General features: G+C 40.5%; 1 protein-coding gene and 2 long non-coding RNA genes across 3 annotated transcripts; 2 read left to right on the forward strand and 1 right to left on the reverse strand.

Moving 5' to 3' along the window:
- Positions 1–1,059: 1,059 nt before the first annotated feature.
- LOC138025448 (uncharacterized) lies at positions 1,060–2,235 on the reverse strand. Its single transcript, XR_011127170.1, has 3 exons — positions 2,063–2,235; positions 1,757–1,805; positions 1,060–1,107 (listed from the first exon to the last, which is right to left on the reverse strand). It is a non-coding gene; the product is annotated as an uncharacterized lncRNA (long non-coding RNA).
- Positions 2,236–3,030: 795 nt separating this feature from the next.
- Positions 3,031–3,907, forward strand: LOC138025442 (uncharacterized). The gene is made up of 3 exons (XR_011127169.1): positions 3,031–3,146; positions 3,258–3,339; positions 3,608–3,907. It is a non-coding gene; the product is annotated as an uncharacterized lncRNA (long non-coding RNA).
- Positions 3,908–6,710: 2,803 nt separating this feature from the next.
- On the forward strand, positions 6,711–7,379 carry LOC138037452 (uncharacterized). Its single transcript, XM_068883376.1, has one exon. The coding sequence runs from the start codon at positions 6,711–6,713 to the stop codon at positions 7,377–7,379; it is 669 nt and encodes a 222-aa protein (XP_068739477.1).
- Positions 7,380–14,131: the final 6,752 nt, after the last annotated feature.

Genomic DNA, 14,131 nt, shown 5'->3' on the forward strand with positions numbered 1-14,131 from the left:
CTAATTTCTATTGAAAGAATATTTTCCAACAGAGACTCTATCCGTAAGGCAGGTAAGGCCAGGGAAGCTTTTTTTTAATTTCAAAAGGCAGGACAATTGATTCCAACGGTCTTGATATCCGCCAAGAAACGTATAAGATTTCAGTTTATTATTTACAGTCTTTTCCGTTATTTTTCCGTTACTCTTAGTATTTGAACTCAAATTTGCTGTAACTACCATATTTTATCACATCTTTCCAGTATTACGTCAACATCCACTTACTATATATATGTACAGAAAAGCAATCCAATGTAAACTCTCATTGTACCTGAAGAAGGCTGGTTTCGCCAGCCGAAATATAGTACACCACCAAATCTACGCTGTACCCGCTCTTTCTCAAAATATTTACCTTCTATATAGGCCATTATATGGGAGTACCCCTGACCGGGCTTTAAACCGAGTAGACATTAAGGGTTTGTTATGGCTAAAACTAAACTGATTGAATGCATTCATGGTCATTTGCTTTGTGACTTCCTCAATTTTGAACCTAAGCGGATTCAAAAGTTAAAACCTTCTTCCTTCAGGAACAATTCAATATATATCATTTACTTATTTTCTCTATGGTTAAGGAAAGAATGGAGGGAAGTATGTACAGTTCGATCACACAAGAAACAAACAAATATTTATTACACCCCTCAAGCTAATGTTACTTATTACCTTGCAACGGCAGACAAATAACTTATTACACCCGACAAGCCAATATTACTAAATACCTTGCAATGTTCCTCTTCAAAACCTTCTGAGCAGGAATACTGAATCCAGCTGAAAAAAAGTTAAGGAATAAATAATACTGTCAATACTGGTGGATCATTTAGATGCATCATTTGCAACTGATCATGAGTGACAGTGGTCACTTCAGAAAATAAACATGAAGGGAATTCTGACATAGTCACTAACTTGATCCAAACTGAGTAAAGAGAAAACAACAAAAAGTAACGCAAAATTCATCACAACTGGTTTATCACAAATAAATTACTTGTTCGCCGGTTATTAAGAAATGAGTAACAGTGAGCATTTTACCAAAACGGATGCTAATCAATGCGAGATCCTCGACGACAAGAAATGACTCTGCAAAATTTGATGATTTAATGCGGTTATCCATGCATTATCGAATCTTGTAGGAAACCAGCTTTATGCCTAGTATGCAATAAAAATGTAGAACTGGAGCGGAAAGCTGAAAAGTTCTCAAGAGAACTAACAAATGGAGCAGCAAGGAGAAGTCATTTCAAACTGCGCAACTGATCAGTGAAGCAGTCCATGAATTTGAACATTGATCGAAGTGAGATGACTGTTCCAATGCTCCGGAAAACTCAAGTAATGGTTTCGTTCGGCGAGGTTCAAAGTTGTAATGAGAACGGGTACATTATACGAGGCGCCGGTCTTGCTTAGCTTTAAGTAAGACTTAAGGGTTTGTTATGGCTAAAACTGATTGAATGCATTCTTCATCGTCATTTGCTTTGTGACACCCTCAATTTTCAATTCTAGCGGATTCAAAAACTAAAACCTTCTCTGTTCAGGAACAATTCAAGATACATCATTTACTTACTTACTTTCTCGATGTGCGAGAAAAGAATGGAGGGCAGTAAATACATTGCTGTTCGATCACACAAGAAACAAATAATTTAGCACCGTGACCCCTCAAGCTAATTGTTACTTATTACCTTGCAACGACAGACAAATATCTGATTACACCCAGCAAGCTAATATTACCAAATACCTTGCAATGTTCCTCTTTAAAACCTTGTGAGCAGGAATAATGAATCCGGCTGAACAAAAAATTAAGGGATAAATAATACTGGTGGATCATTTGGGTGCGTCATTCGCAACTGATCATGAGTGACGGTGATCATGATCACTTTATAAAATAAACATATCAGGAATTCTGACATAGTCACTAACTTGATCCAAACTGAGTAAAGAGAAAACAACAAAAAGTAACGCAAAATTCATCAGAACTGGTTTATCACACATAAATTATTACTTGTTCGTGTTATTAAGAAATGAGTAACAGTGAGCAACTTACCAAAATGGGTGCTAATCGACGTGAGGTCCTCGACAACAAGAAATGACTCTGCAAAATTTGATGATTTAATGTGGTTATCCATTTTAACTTTCATAACACAAATCATTTATGCCTAGTATGCAAAAAGAGTGGAACTGGAGCGGAAAGCTGAAAAGTTCTCAAGAGAACGGATCGAGGTGAGATGACTGTTCCATTACTCCAAACAATTCAAGTAATGCTTTCGTTCGGCGAGGTTCAAAGTTGTAATGAGAACGCATACATTATGCGAGGCTCTGGTCTTGCTTAACTTTATGTAAGACTTAAAAGCGAGTGGACATTAAAGGTTTGTTATGGCCAAAACTGATTCAATGCATTCTTAATCGTCATTTGCTTTGTCACACCCTCAATTTTGAAGCTAAGCGGATTCAAAAACTAAAATCTCCCTTCAGAAACAATTCAAGATACATCATTTACTTACTTTCTCGATGTGTAAGGAAAGAATGTGGAGGACAGTATATAGTTCGATCACACAAGAAACAAATTTAGTACACCCCTCAAGCCAATGTTACGTATTGATGGGGGCGTTGGGATTTTCGGTTTTGGCCACTTTTCACTTTTTAGGCCGGTTTTTCGGTTTTAGTGACTCTTACGGTTTCGGGTTTTCCCTTTTTTGAGCATATGGTTTTCGGTTTTCAGCCAAAATTCAACCGGATTTTCGGGTCTGGTATCCAACGCGGCTTTCGGTTTTGCCTATTCCGTTTCTGATTTCTGGTTTCCTCAATCGAGAGAGCGTGCCACGGGAGTTCTCAAAGGACTCCAAACGCAGAGGTCAACTCAAGGACTTTTTTCTTGCCTGACCCTGCAGTTATTCTCTGCCTAAACAGAGGGTTGTTTTTCTGCCAAAGCGGGTTAGCACTGAGCTTGTCTGTATATGTGTCACAAAGTGTCTCGCCTTTTTTTGGTGTACCATAATAATCGAGGAGCGAGGCATTGGGTCTTAGACACCTTTTGTTGTTGCGGTTGACGGAGCAGTTCAGTCGCCTTTCATCAATTTGATGATGAATGTGACCCGGCCTGGATTTGCGGAATTATATCAATGCCATATGTGGGTTGAGTTTTTCCCCGAATACACTCTCCCGTTTTCCCCTCTCGTCAAAAAAGAAACAACGTTTGATTCGATCTACTTCAATTTAATGTGATTTGATTTCATTCACAGTTTTTTCAATTAGGGGCCAAGAATGTTGGATTTCAATGATCTCATCAACAACTGTATGTTAGTGGGTCACGTGATTAAGCAGGTGAAGCGGATAACTTCCTGAATGTTTGTGAGATGAGATTTTCTTTCATATAATCTGAATGCGTGTCACTCACTGTTGTTCTAATGAAACATGGATTGCGCGACAGCCCAAGCTTTTAGTGAAATGGCTAATAGAGCGTTTTTACGTGACGTCACGGCAGTCATGTTGGTGTTCCAAAACAAAGAAATGGCGGCAATGATGGTGTACCAAACTAATCCGCTGGGAAGTGAACTCTATTTTTATGCAAAGACTTTCTTTTTTTTTCCAGGAATCCAACGTGGCTGCTGGTCACGAGAGTGAAAACGCATTATACGCTGGAGGAAAGCTTTCGACTACAATTTGTACACGTGTGGTGTTTTCTTAGACTTTTTAAAGGCCTTTCACTGTAAACTATATGACCTTGTTAAACAAGTTGTTAGCCTACGGAATAAGAGAGACTCCTTTAATCATAGTTACTTTTAAAATAGGCAAGCATGTTGAATTGCATGGGTGTTTTATCGACGTTAAACCCGCGAGGCGAACGCGGGTGATTTTTAGACCTAATAAAACACGCAAATGTGAGCGAATTTTGTGGAAAAATCCGACTCAAAGCACTTCTTGGCTTGTCAACGATTCCTGAAATGATTTTTTGTTCTCGCTCGTCCCTCGAGTCAAGGGTTTTGCAATTTTCTCCTGCTTTCTTTCATTCGCCCACTGCACAAAAACGTTTTTTCAGTGTTATGTGCTTTTTTTAGTGTCTTCATATCTTCGCTCATTTGTCTCAGTTCTTAAATAAATTCATGGGTCACCGCTTCGAAACAAGACGCCTTTGTTTGAAAAACAGCCACAGAACAAATTCTTCACTGTTGCTAATGATTTTAAGTAATTTTGCCCGCATATTTTACCAAAATTAACAAGTGATGCCCTATGCCATTGCCCTCTACGATAGTAAAGACAAAACTTGAAAATTTATTGTCAGGTATCGACGTCCTCTACACGATAAATTTGGTCATTTCATGTACGAGAACTGCAAAGAAATGTATTAAAATGTGAAATGCACGTTCGGGGCGTGCACAGCCTTTGTTTTTGTTCCAGCATTAAGCCCGTTGTTTTATGACGCTCTGGTAGCCGTCGTGCTTACGTAAGCTCCACAGTAGGGACCTTACGATAAGAAGACGACGACGACGATGACGGCTACGAAAACGCCGCAAAACAATAGAGTTAATAAACAAAAACAAAGGCTCTGCACGCCATGATGCGTTTTGCATTTTAGTATATTTCTTTGCCGTCCTCGTCCTCGTCCTTGTCCTGACAAGGACGTGAATTAACTATAACTTTAAAGTTGTGTAGATGACGTGAGAACCTGACGAAACATTTTTAACTTCCTTCCCAAACAGACACTCCCTTCATGCCAAATTTTTCCTGCAATGTTGATAGACACTTTCCATTCCGAACGACTTGGGAGGTATCACGAAATTATTACAATAACGGGAAATAATATTTTTACAGGCCGTACTTCACTTGAACTGAATTCAATGAATTCGATTCGGATCATGTAAAGTACGGCGTCTGAACCGGGCCTAAGAAGCTAAAACGTTGGGAAGTAAAAGTTGTCTGATCTCTTAATTTGTTTGCATTTTAAATTTAAAGACTGCAAACCTCGGAGAGGGGGGACTTTGCATATGCATATGCATATGCTTATCGAATTTTTTGAATTAAACTCCTAAGGGAAACCAATCTGGGCGTGGCCCAGGCTTTTTTTGACCCCTAAATGAGACCATATTTAAACACATTAAATAGACATTTTTAAATTTCTTCTCGTGCAACTCTGAACGCGACCTTGACGGCTACATGTGGGCTACATAAGAGGGCGCTTTTCCATGAACACCCCAAGTGAGACAAAATCCGAAATTTACACCCCTAAGCCAGCGAGACGACGAGCATTCCCGGCCCTTTAATATACGAGTCTCCTCCCCGGGCTGCAAACAGTTTGCTTAGGCAAACGTCCAGATTTCTTTTCGCGATTTCGAAAACTTCCAGAACGTCAAAAGCTACTGTAGGTAATAATTTTGTTGCTTGATCTGTTAATTAAATTTTCTTTCTGCAATCTTTAAATTTTCAATGCGAACCAGTTAGGAGACGACAATCGATATCAATATCTACAATGCAGGTCAAAAGTAGTTGGGACACCTGTCCAATAATCATGTATTCGAAGTTCAGTGGGCTTTTTGGGGTCACAATTGGAGCGTACCACCCCCCTCCCCCCCAAACAATGTTGGAAGATGCAGATAAACAGTATTTTTGTTGAAATCTGTGTTGTAGTGTCAAATCTCAACATTGCTTGGGGGGGAGGGGGTGGGGGGAGATTATTTCAGTAGTATCTCGCTAAGTGCTAAGTGGAGGCAGTGTTGTCCAGTGGTTAGGGCGCTTGCCTTGAGATCCGGAGATCCCGGGTTCAAGACCCGCTCTGACCACTCGTCGAATTTGATCCTGGTAGTCCCTGGTTCAACTTCCCAGCTGCACTTGTAAATAGCCAACAAGTTTGCCTCCGGCTAGTTGGGATTCTTAATAGGTGTTGTTGTTGTGTTCTGTTGTTTCGTTGATTGTTTCATTGGCCCTGAAAAACCCCTATGGGGAGCGGTCAATTAAGTATGTATTGTAAGTGTCCCATCACTTTTGACCTGCATTGTCTGAAAACGACTAGTTGGGAAAAAGTGCTGTTAACGTGGTCAAGGGATACCAAGTTTCTGGCATAACTATAATACGGAATTTGCGACGGTAATAAACGATGTTTGGCGTGACCAAACGAGTGTACGAATGCGCGCGGACGGCGTTCTAGTGAAATTTTGACTAGTGTGACGTTATGTATATGCATTCGAAATGACTTAAAACTGCGCTGTTTATTGGAAAACGTTTGGAGTGTTAGTTCTGTCAATGTTTTAGCGTGAAAAGAAGTGGAATATGGTTTTCACAAAACAAATACTAGCATCGAAGAGAGCATTAGCGTGGTATTTAAACAAATACAGTCACTATTCGTATCGACAAATCGCACAAGATTGTGGAATTTCAAAATCGAGTGTACAGAGAATATGCAGTGGAGAACTTCCCGGAACTGTTAAAGAGTCTTCAACTTCCACGAGAACCGGGAGACCAAGACAACTAAGCCAACGGGATCTGAGATTACTGCTCCGTACAATGAAACAATTACGGAAAAGGAATGTCCACGTGACAGTCAAGGGGTTAGTGGAGGAGAGTGGCCTTAATTTTGATAGAGCGAGTAGAAGAACATATTCTCGATATTTAAATGAGCTCGGGTACTCATACTTTTCAGCTAGGAGAAAGGGGATTCTGCTTGAAAACGATAAAAGTTGCGCGTGAAATTTGCTCGTAAAATGAAGCGGGAGGTGGCAAGAAATTCTGAATTCTGGACTAACGAAGTTTCGTTTTATTTGGATGGTGTATCTTTCGTGCATAAGTATAATCCACAGAGCGGCGCAGCCTCGAACAGATCAAGGGTATGGCGTAGGAAAGACGAAGGCCTTGAGGTAACCGCGAAGGGTTCGAAAGAGTTGGCCGGAGGGAGAAGATTGCATGTTGTGGTGGCGATAGCATACGGGAAAGGAGTTATTCTAAAAGTGCCGTACGAAAAAATGACCGGTGATTTTTTTCGAAACTTCATAAGGGAACATTTCAACATTACGTTTGCGCAAGCTGGTCCCAAAACAGATGGAAGACGTTTATTTGTTATGGATAACGACCCGTCGCAAACAAGCAGGTTAGCTAGGGATGCGTTAGAAGAGATAGAGGCTGAATTTCATGAAATCCCTCCGCGTTCACCGGACCTAAATCCTATCGAGAACATATTTCATCTTGTAAAGAGATATTTAGAATCCGAAGCAATATCTAGAAATATCACAAGGGAGTCGTTTGAGGAATTTCAAGCTAGAGTTTTAAGAGCTTTTGATTGTATTTGTACTGAAACTATAGATAACACAATTGCCAGTTTGAACAAAAGGATAGAAGCTATCCTTGCCTCTAAAGGCGGTAGAACCAAATATTAATCACGCAATGCGGAACTGTGAAAACTGAACATGCTTTATTATTTACACTTCAGTATATTCTGTGAATTTCTAAAGCGTGTAAAGTGTAACTTCATTTTCATGCTATCTGAGGAAAATGCTTGTGTAAATTGTAATTGTCACTTTGTAAAACTCGTGACAACGAGAAGTTTATCACATGCGTGACATTTGCATTTTGTTGACGTAAAGAACTGAACATTACTCACTACAATACTCACTTTAAATAGTGGAGATTTATGCAAATTGAAAACGTATTTGACATTAAATGAACACAAATTTAGAAAGTATGTATGTTTTCTTTAGTTTGAAGAAACTATTTCTTTCATTATATGAGTTATTGCGCATTTTCAACTCAGTACTCAGTAAAAGCACAAGAAAAGAAAGCTATTAATTAGCTCTTTATATAAAACATTCAATTTACTGAGTAATGTTGTAAACTCTATTCAGACACGTTCCTTTGGAGCGCATTATACAACAATTGTTTTTATATACTCAACAAGAGTAGCCGGCCATAGTTTATTTTTAAACACTGTTCTTCATTGATGCGAAATGAATGCAAACGTTACTGAGTATTGTCGCGAGCATCATGTCGCCGTCAGTCAGCAATGTAAACATTGCTAGAATTCTCTAGAATGAATCGTGCAAAACAATGTCCACAGGGCGCGATTTCTCGCTGTTCACTCTGTGAAATGCCGGCTTCCAGAACCGGAAAAAAGACCATCTAATGTCCATCATGTTTGTGTTTGTCTGATCTATTGCACCGGCTCTAATGAAAACAATCGGGGCATCCGATGTAGCAAAAAAAGGCGTGTCGCGCGTTAGTTCAATATCTCTTAAACAAAAGTTCTTTGGTGCGGGTAAATGGATTGTATCGCCCTCTAGCGCCTGGAGAAGATCAGCCCACGCGATTATTGTTGGATTCCACCGAAAGTCATTCAAAAGAATGACTTCTGCTTGTTCCGCGCCAACCCATGCGAAGGAGCCCGTTGCTGGATTACAGAACGTGTTATAAATTATTTTCAATGGCGATAACATAAAAGTCTTTCCAGAATTGGCAGTTCCATACAAATAAATATTCCGGAATTTTCCTCGACCTTTAGACAGGGCTGTATAAATCGCATTGCAGAAAACCGAGGGGATTATTCCTTGGTTGTCGAGAACCTCATTTGCCGCCACAAACCACCTTCCTTCGCAACCGTCCACGCATGGCGCATCTTTAGATTCTTGTAAGAGCTGTATTCGCGATTTCTTCAGGCGAAGACACTGCTCTTCAGCGTGAGAAAATTCTTTCGCTAATGATAATGCTTCATCCACCGCTTTATTCCCGCGGTTTGCTATAAACTCGGCCAGACAGCGTTTTCCTTCTCGTTCTTGAACCATCGCCAAACATACAAGCTCCAGCCTTGTGGATATTGACTTCTGTTGAATTAGTTTACAAACGTCAAAAACACTTAGCCGTGGATCTTTGATCTTTCTTTGCTTCGATACCCCGCCTAGTTTGCGTTTTCTTTTGTTAGAAGCGATTGCATTTTCCGTTCGAGGACAAGTAGTTAAGTCTGGATGACCCACAGAATGAACCGCTTCGAGGTCTGATTTCGTGACATACTTGTAGGCGCTGTAATATGTATTGTGGCGGTCACTGAAATGAACTTCGATGTGGAATTTTTGGCTCAAGTATCTCTTTACTTGTAGCCATCTACCTCTCTTCTTCAGTTTTACCGCCATGTGAAAATGGTACTTGTTGAGATCGCCATCGGCATCGGTAGTGGCATGACCCTCCATGCTTACCACCCAGTGAGAGATTTCAATGTTAAAGCTATTCCATGCCTCTATTATCGCTTCGCCAAACGTCTCTCTACGGAACTTTTCAGTGTCTGCGCGACTGTACGTTATAATGTAAACAACTCTCTGGCTTTCTGAAGCCTCCATTTTCTCATTGAGGACAACACTCTAAAGAGCTTTCAGAGCCGCGCGCTCACAGTATAACACGATTTCTAGGGTAACAACAGACCTTGTGGGCAGCGGATGGCATATCCGATTTAATAAACAAAACACCACGTTTTGAACTCTTTGAAAGTGAAATAAAGCTCATCGTTTCTTAAGCGTTACAACAGTGTGAACATGCAAGTTGTTATTTTTTACCCCGACTCACTGATCTGCATGGTATTCATTTGTCTATCTTTTTCCTGATATACACCTGTTGCGCCTTTCCCTTATCCATACTCTAATATGACAATACGAAAAGTGCGGCAATTGAAATTCCTTGTATATTGTTCACAAATATGTTCTTCTTGCTTACCAAACAAGAGTTCTCATAAGAAGCCCCGCTTTTCATCGACCAATAGGCCACAAACCTGATCTCTTTCAAATACTCACTTTCAGACAATGCAGGTCAAAAGTAGTTGGGACACCTGTCCAATAATCATGTATTCCAAGTTAAGTTGGCTTTTTGGGGTCACAATTGGAGCGTACCACCCCCCTCCCCCCCAAACAATGTGGGAAGATGCGGATAAACAGGATTTTTGTGGAAATCTGTGTTGTAGTGTCAAATCTCAACATTGCTGGGGGGGGAGGGGGTGGGGGAGATTATTTCAGTAGTATCTCGCTAAGTGCTAAGTGGAGGCAGTGTTGTCCAGTGGTTAGGTCGCTTGTCTTGAGATCCGGAGGTCCCGGGTTCAAGACCCTCTTTGACCACTCGTCGAATTTGATCCTGGTAGTCCCTGGTTCAACTTCCCAGCTACACTTGTAAATAGCCAACTGGTTTGCCTCCGGCTAGTTGGGATTCTTAACAGTTGTTGTTGTTGTGTTCTGTTGTTTCGTTGATTGTTTCATTGGCCCTGAAAAGCCCCTATGGGGAGCGGTCAATTAAGTATGTATTGTAAGTGTCCCATCACTTTTGACCTGCATTGTCTGAAAACGACTAGTTGGGAAAAAGTGCTGTTAACGTGGTCAAGGGATACCAAGTTTCTGGCATAACTATAATACGGAATTTGCGACGGTAATAAACGATGTTTGGCGTGACCAAACGAGTGTACGAATGCGCGCGGACGGCGTTCTAGTGAAATTTTGACTAGTGTGACGTTATGTATATGCATTCGAAATGACTTAAAACTGCGCTGTTTATTGGAAAACGTTTGGAGTGTTAGTTCTGTCAATGTTTTAGCGTGAAAAGAAGTGGAATATGGTTTTCACAAAACAAATACTAGCATCGAAGAGAGCATTAGCGTGGTATTTAAACAAATACAGTCACTATTCGTATCGACAAATCGCACAAGATTGTGGAATTTCAAAATCGAGTGTACAGAGAATATGCAGTGGAGAACTTCCCGGAACTGTTAAAGAGTCTTCAACTTCCACGAGAACCGGGAGACCAAGACAACTAAGCCAACGGGATCTGAGATTACTGCTCCGTACAATGAAACAATTACGGAAAAGGAATGTCCACGTGACAGTCAAGGGGTTAGTGGAGGAGAGTGGCCTTAATTTTGATAGAGCGAGTAGAAGAACATATTCTCGATATTTAAATGAGCTCGGGTACTCATACTTTTCAGCTAGGAGAAAGGGGATTCTGCTTGAAAACGATAAAAAGTTGCGCGTGAAATTTGCTCGTAAAATGAAGCGGGAGGTGGCAAGAAATTCTGAATTCTGGACTAACGAAGTTTCGTTTTATTTGGATGGTGTATCTTTCGTGCATAAGTATAATCCACAGAGCGGCGCAGCCTCGAACAGATCAAGGGTATGGCGTAGGAAAGACGAAGGCCTTGAGGTAACCGCGAAGGGTTCGAAAGAGTTGGCCGGAGGGAGAAGATTGCATGTTGTGGTGGCGATAGCATACGGGAAAGGAGTTATTCTAAAAGTGCCGTACGAAAAAATGACCGGTGATTTTTTTCGAAACTTCATAAGGGAACATTTCAACATTACGTTTGCGCAAGCTGGTCCCAAAACAGATGGAAGACGTTTATTTGTTATGGATAACGACCCGTCGCAAACAAGCAGGTTAGCTAGGGATGCGTTAGAAGAGATAGAGGCTGAATTTCATGAAATCCCTCCGCGTTCACCGGACCTAAATCCTATCGAGAACATATTTCATCTTGTAAAGAGATATTTAGAATCCGAAGCAATATCTAGAAATATCACAAGGGAGTCGTTTGAGGAATTTCAAGCTAGAGTTTTAAGAGCTTTTGATTGTATTTGTACTGAAACTATAGATAACACAATTGCCAGTTTGAACAAAAGGATAGAAGCTATCCTTGCCTCTAAAGGCGGTAGAACCAAATATTAATCACGCAATGCGGAACTGTGAAAACTGAACATGCTTTATTATTTACACTTCAGTATATTCTGTGAATTTCTAAAGCGTGTAAAGTGTAACTTCATTTTCATGCTATCTGAGGAAAATGCTTGTGTAAATTGTAATTGTCACTTTGTAAAACTCGTGACAACGAGAAGTTTATCACATGCGTGACATTTGCATTTTGTTGACGTAAAGAACTGAACATTACTCACTACAATACTCACTTTAAATAGTGGAGATTTATGCAAATTGAAAACGTATTTGACATTAAATGAACACAAATTTAGAAAGTATGTATGTTTTCTTTAGTTTGAAGAAACTATTTCTTTCATTATATGAGTTATTGCGCATTTTCAACTCAGTACTCAGTAAAAGCACAAGAAAAGAAAGCTATTAATTAGCTCTTTATATAAAACATTCAATTTACTGAGTAATGTTGTAAACTCTATTCAGACACGTTCCTTTGGAGCGCATTATACAACAATTGTTTTTATATACTCAACAAGAGTAGCCGGCCATAGTTTATTTTTAAACACTGTTCTTCATTGATGCGAAATGAATGCAAACGTTACTGAGTATTGTCGCGAGCATCATGTCGCCGTCAGTCAGCAATGTAAACATTGCTAGAATTCTCTAGAATGAATCGTGCAAAACAATGTCCACAGGGCGCGATTTCTCGCTGTTCACTCTGTGAAATGCCGGCTTCCAGAACCGGAAAAAAGACCATCTAATGTCCATCATGTTTGTGTTTGTCTGATCTATTGCACCGGCTCTAATGAAAACAATCGGGGCATCCGATGTAGCAAAAAAAGGCGTGTCGCGCGTTAGTTCAATATCTCTTAAACAAAAGTTCTTTGGTGCGGGTAAATGGATTGTATCGCCCTCTAGCGCCTGGAGAAGATCAGCCCACGCGATTATTGTTGGATTCCACCGAAAGTCATTCAAAAGAATGACTTCTGCTTGTTCCGCGCCAACCCATGCGAAGGAGCCCGTTGCTGGATTACAGAACGTGTTATAAATTATTTTCAATGGCGATAACATAAAAGTCTTTCCAGAATTGGCAGTTCCATACAAATAAATATTCCGGAATTTTCCTCGACCTTTAGACAGGGCTGTATAAATCGCATTGCAGAAAACCGAGGGGATTATTCCTTGGTTGTCGAGAACCTCATTTGCCGCCACAAACCACCTTCCTTCGCAACCGTCCACGCATGGCGCATCTTTAGATTCTTGTAAGAGCTGTATTCGCGATTTCTTCAGGCGAAGACACTGCTCTTCAGCGTGAGAAAATTCTTTCGCTAATGATAATGCTTCATCCACCGCTTTATTCCCGCGGTTTGCTATAAACTCGGCCAGACAGCGTTTTCCTTCTCGTTCTTGAACCATCGCCAAACATACAAGCTCCAGCCTTGTGGATATTGACTTCTGTTGAATTAGTTTACAAACGTCAAAAACACTTAGCCGTGGATCTTTGATCTTTCTTTGCTTCGATACCCCGCCTAGTTTGCGTTTTCTTTTGTTAGAAGCGATTGCATTTTCCGTTCGAGGACAAGTAGTTAAGTCTGGATGACCCACAGAATGAACCGCTTCGAGGTCTGATTTCGTGACATACTTGTAGGCGCTGTAATATGTATTGTGGCGGTCACTGAAATGAACTTCGATGTGGAATTTTTGGCTCAAGTATCTCTTTACTTGTAGCCATCTACCTCTCTTCTTCAGTTTTACCGCCATGTGAAAATGGTACTTGTTGAGATCGCCATCGGCATCGGTAGTGGCATGACCCTCCATGCTTACCACCCAGTGAGAGATTTCAATGTTAAAGCTATTCCATGCCTCTATTATCGCTTCGCCAAACGTCTCTCTACGGAACTTTTCAGTGTCTGCGCGACTGTACGTTATAATGTAAACAACTCTCTGGCTTTCTGAAGCCTCCATTTTCTCATTGAGGACAACACTCTAAAGAGCTTTCAGAGCCGCGCGCTCACAGTATAACACGATTTCTATGTAAACAACAGACCTTGTGGGCAGCGGATGGCATATCCGATTTAATAAACAAAACACCACGTTTTGAACTCTTTGAAAGTGAAATAAAGCTCATCGTTTCTTAAGCGTTACAACAGTGTGAACATGCAAGTTGTTATTTTTTACCCCGACTCACTGATCTGCATGGTATTCATTTGTCTATCTTTTCCTGATATACACCTGTTGCGCCTTTCCCTTATCCATACTCTAATATGACAATACGAAAAGTGCGGCAATTGAAATTCCTTGTATATTGTTCACAAATATGTTCTTCTTGCTTACCAAACAAGAGTTCTCATAAGAAGCCCCGCTTTTCATCGACCAATAGGCCACAAACCTGATCTCTTTCAAATACTCACTTTCAGACAATGCAGGTCAAAAGTAGTTGGGACACCTGTCCAATAATCATGTATTCCCA

Source organism: Montipora capricornis, chromosome 2 (assembly GCF_036669925.1).
Source record: "Montipora capricornis isolate CH-2021 chromosome 2, ASM3666992v2, whole genome shotgun sequence".
Lineage (NCBI taxonomy): Eukaryota > Metazoa > Cnidaria > Anthozoa > Scleractinia > Acroporidae > Montipora > Montipora capricornis.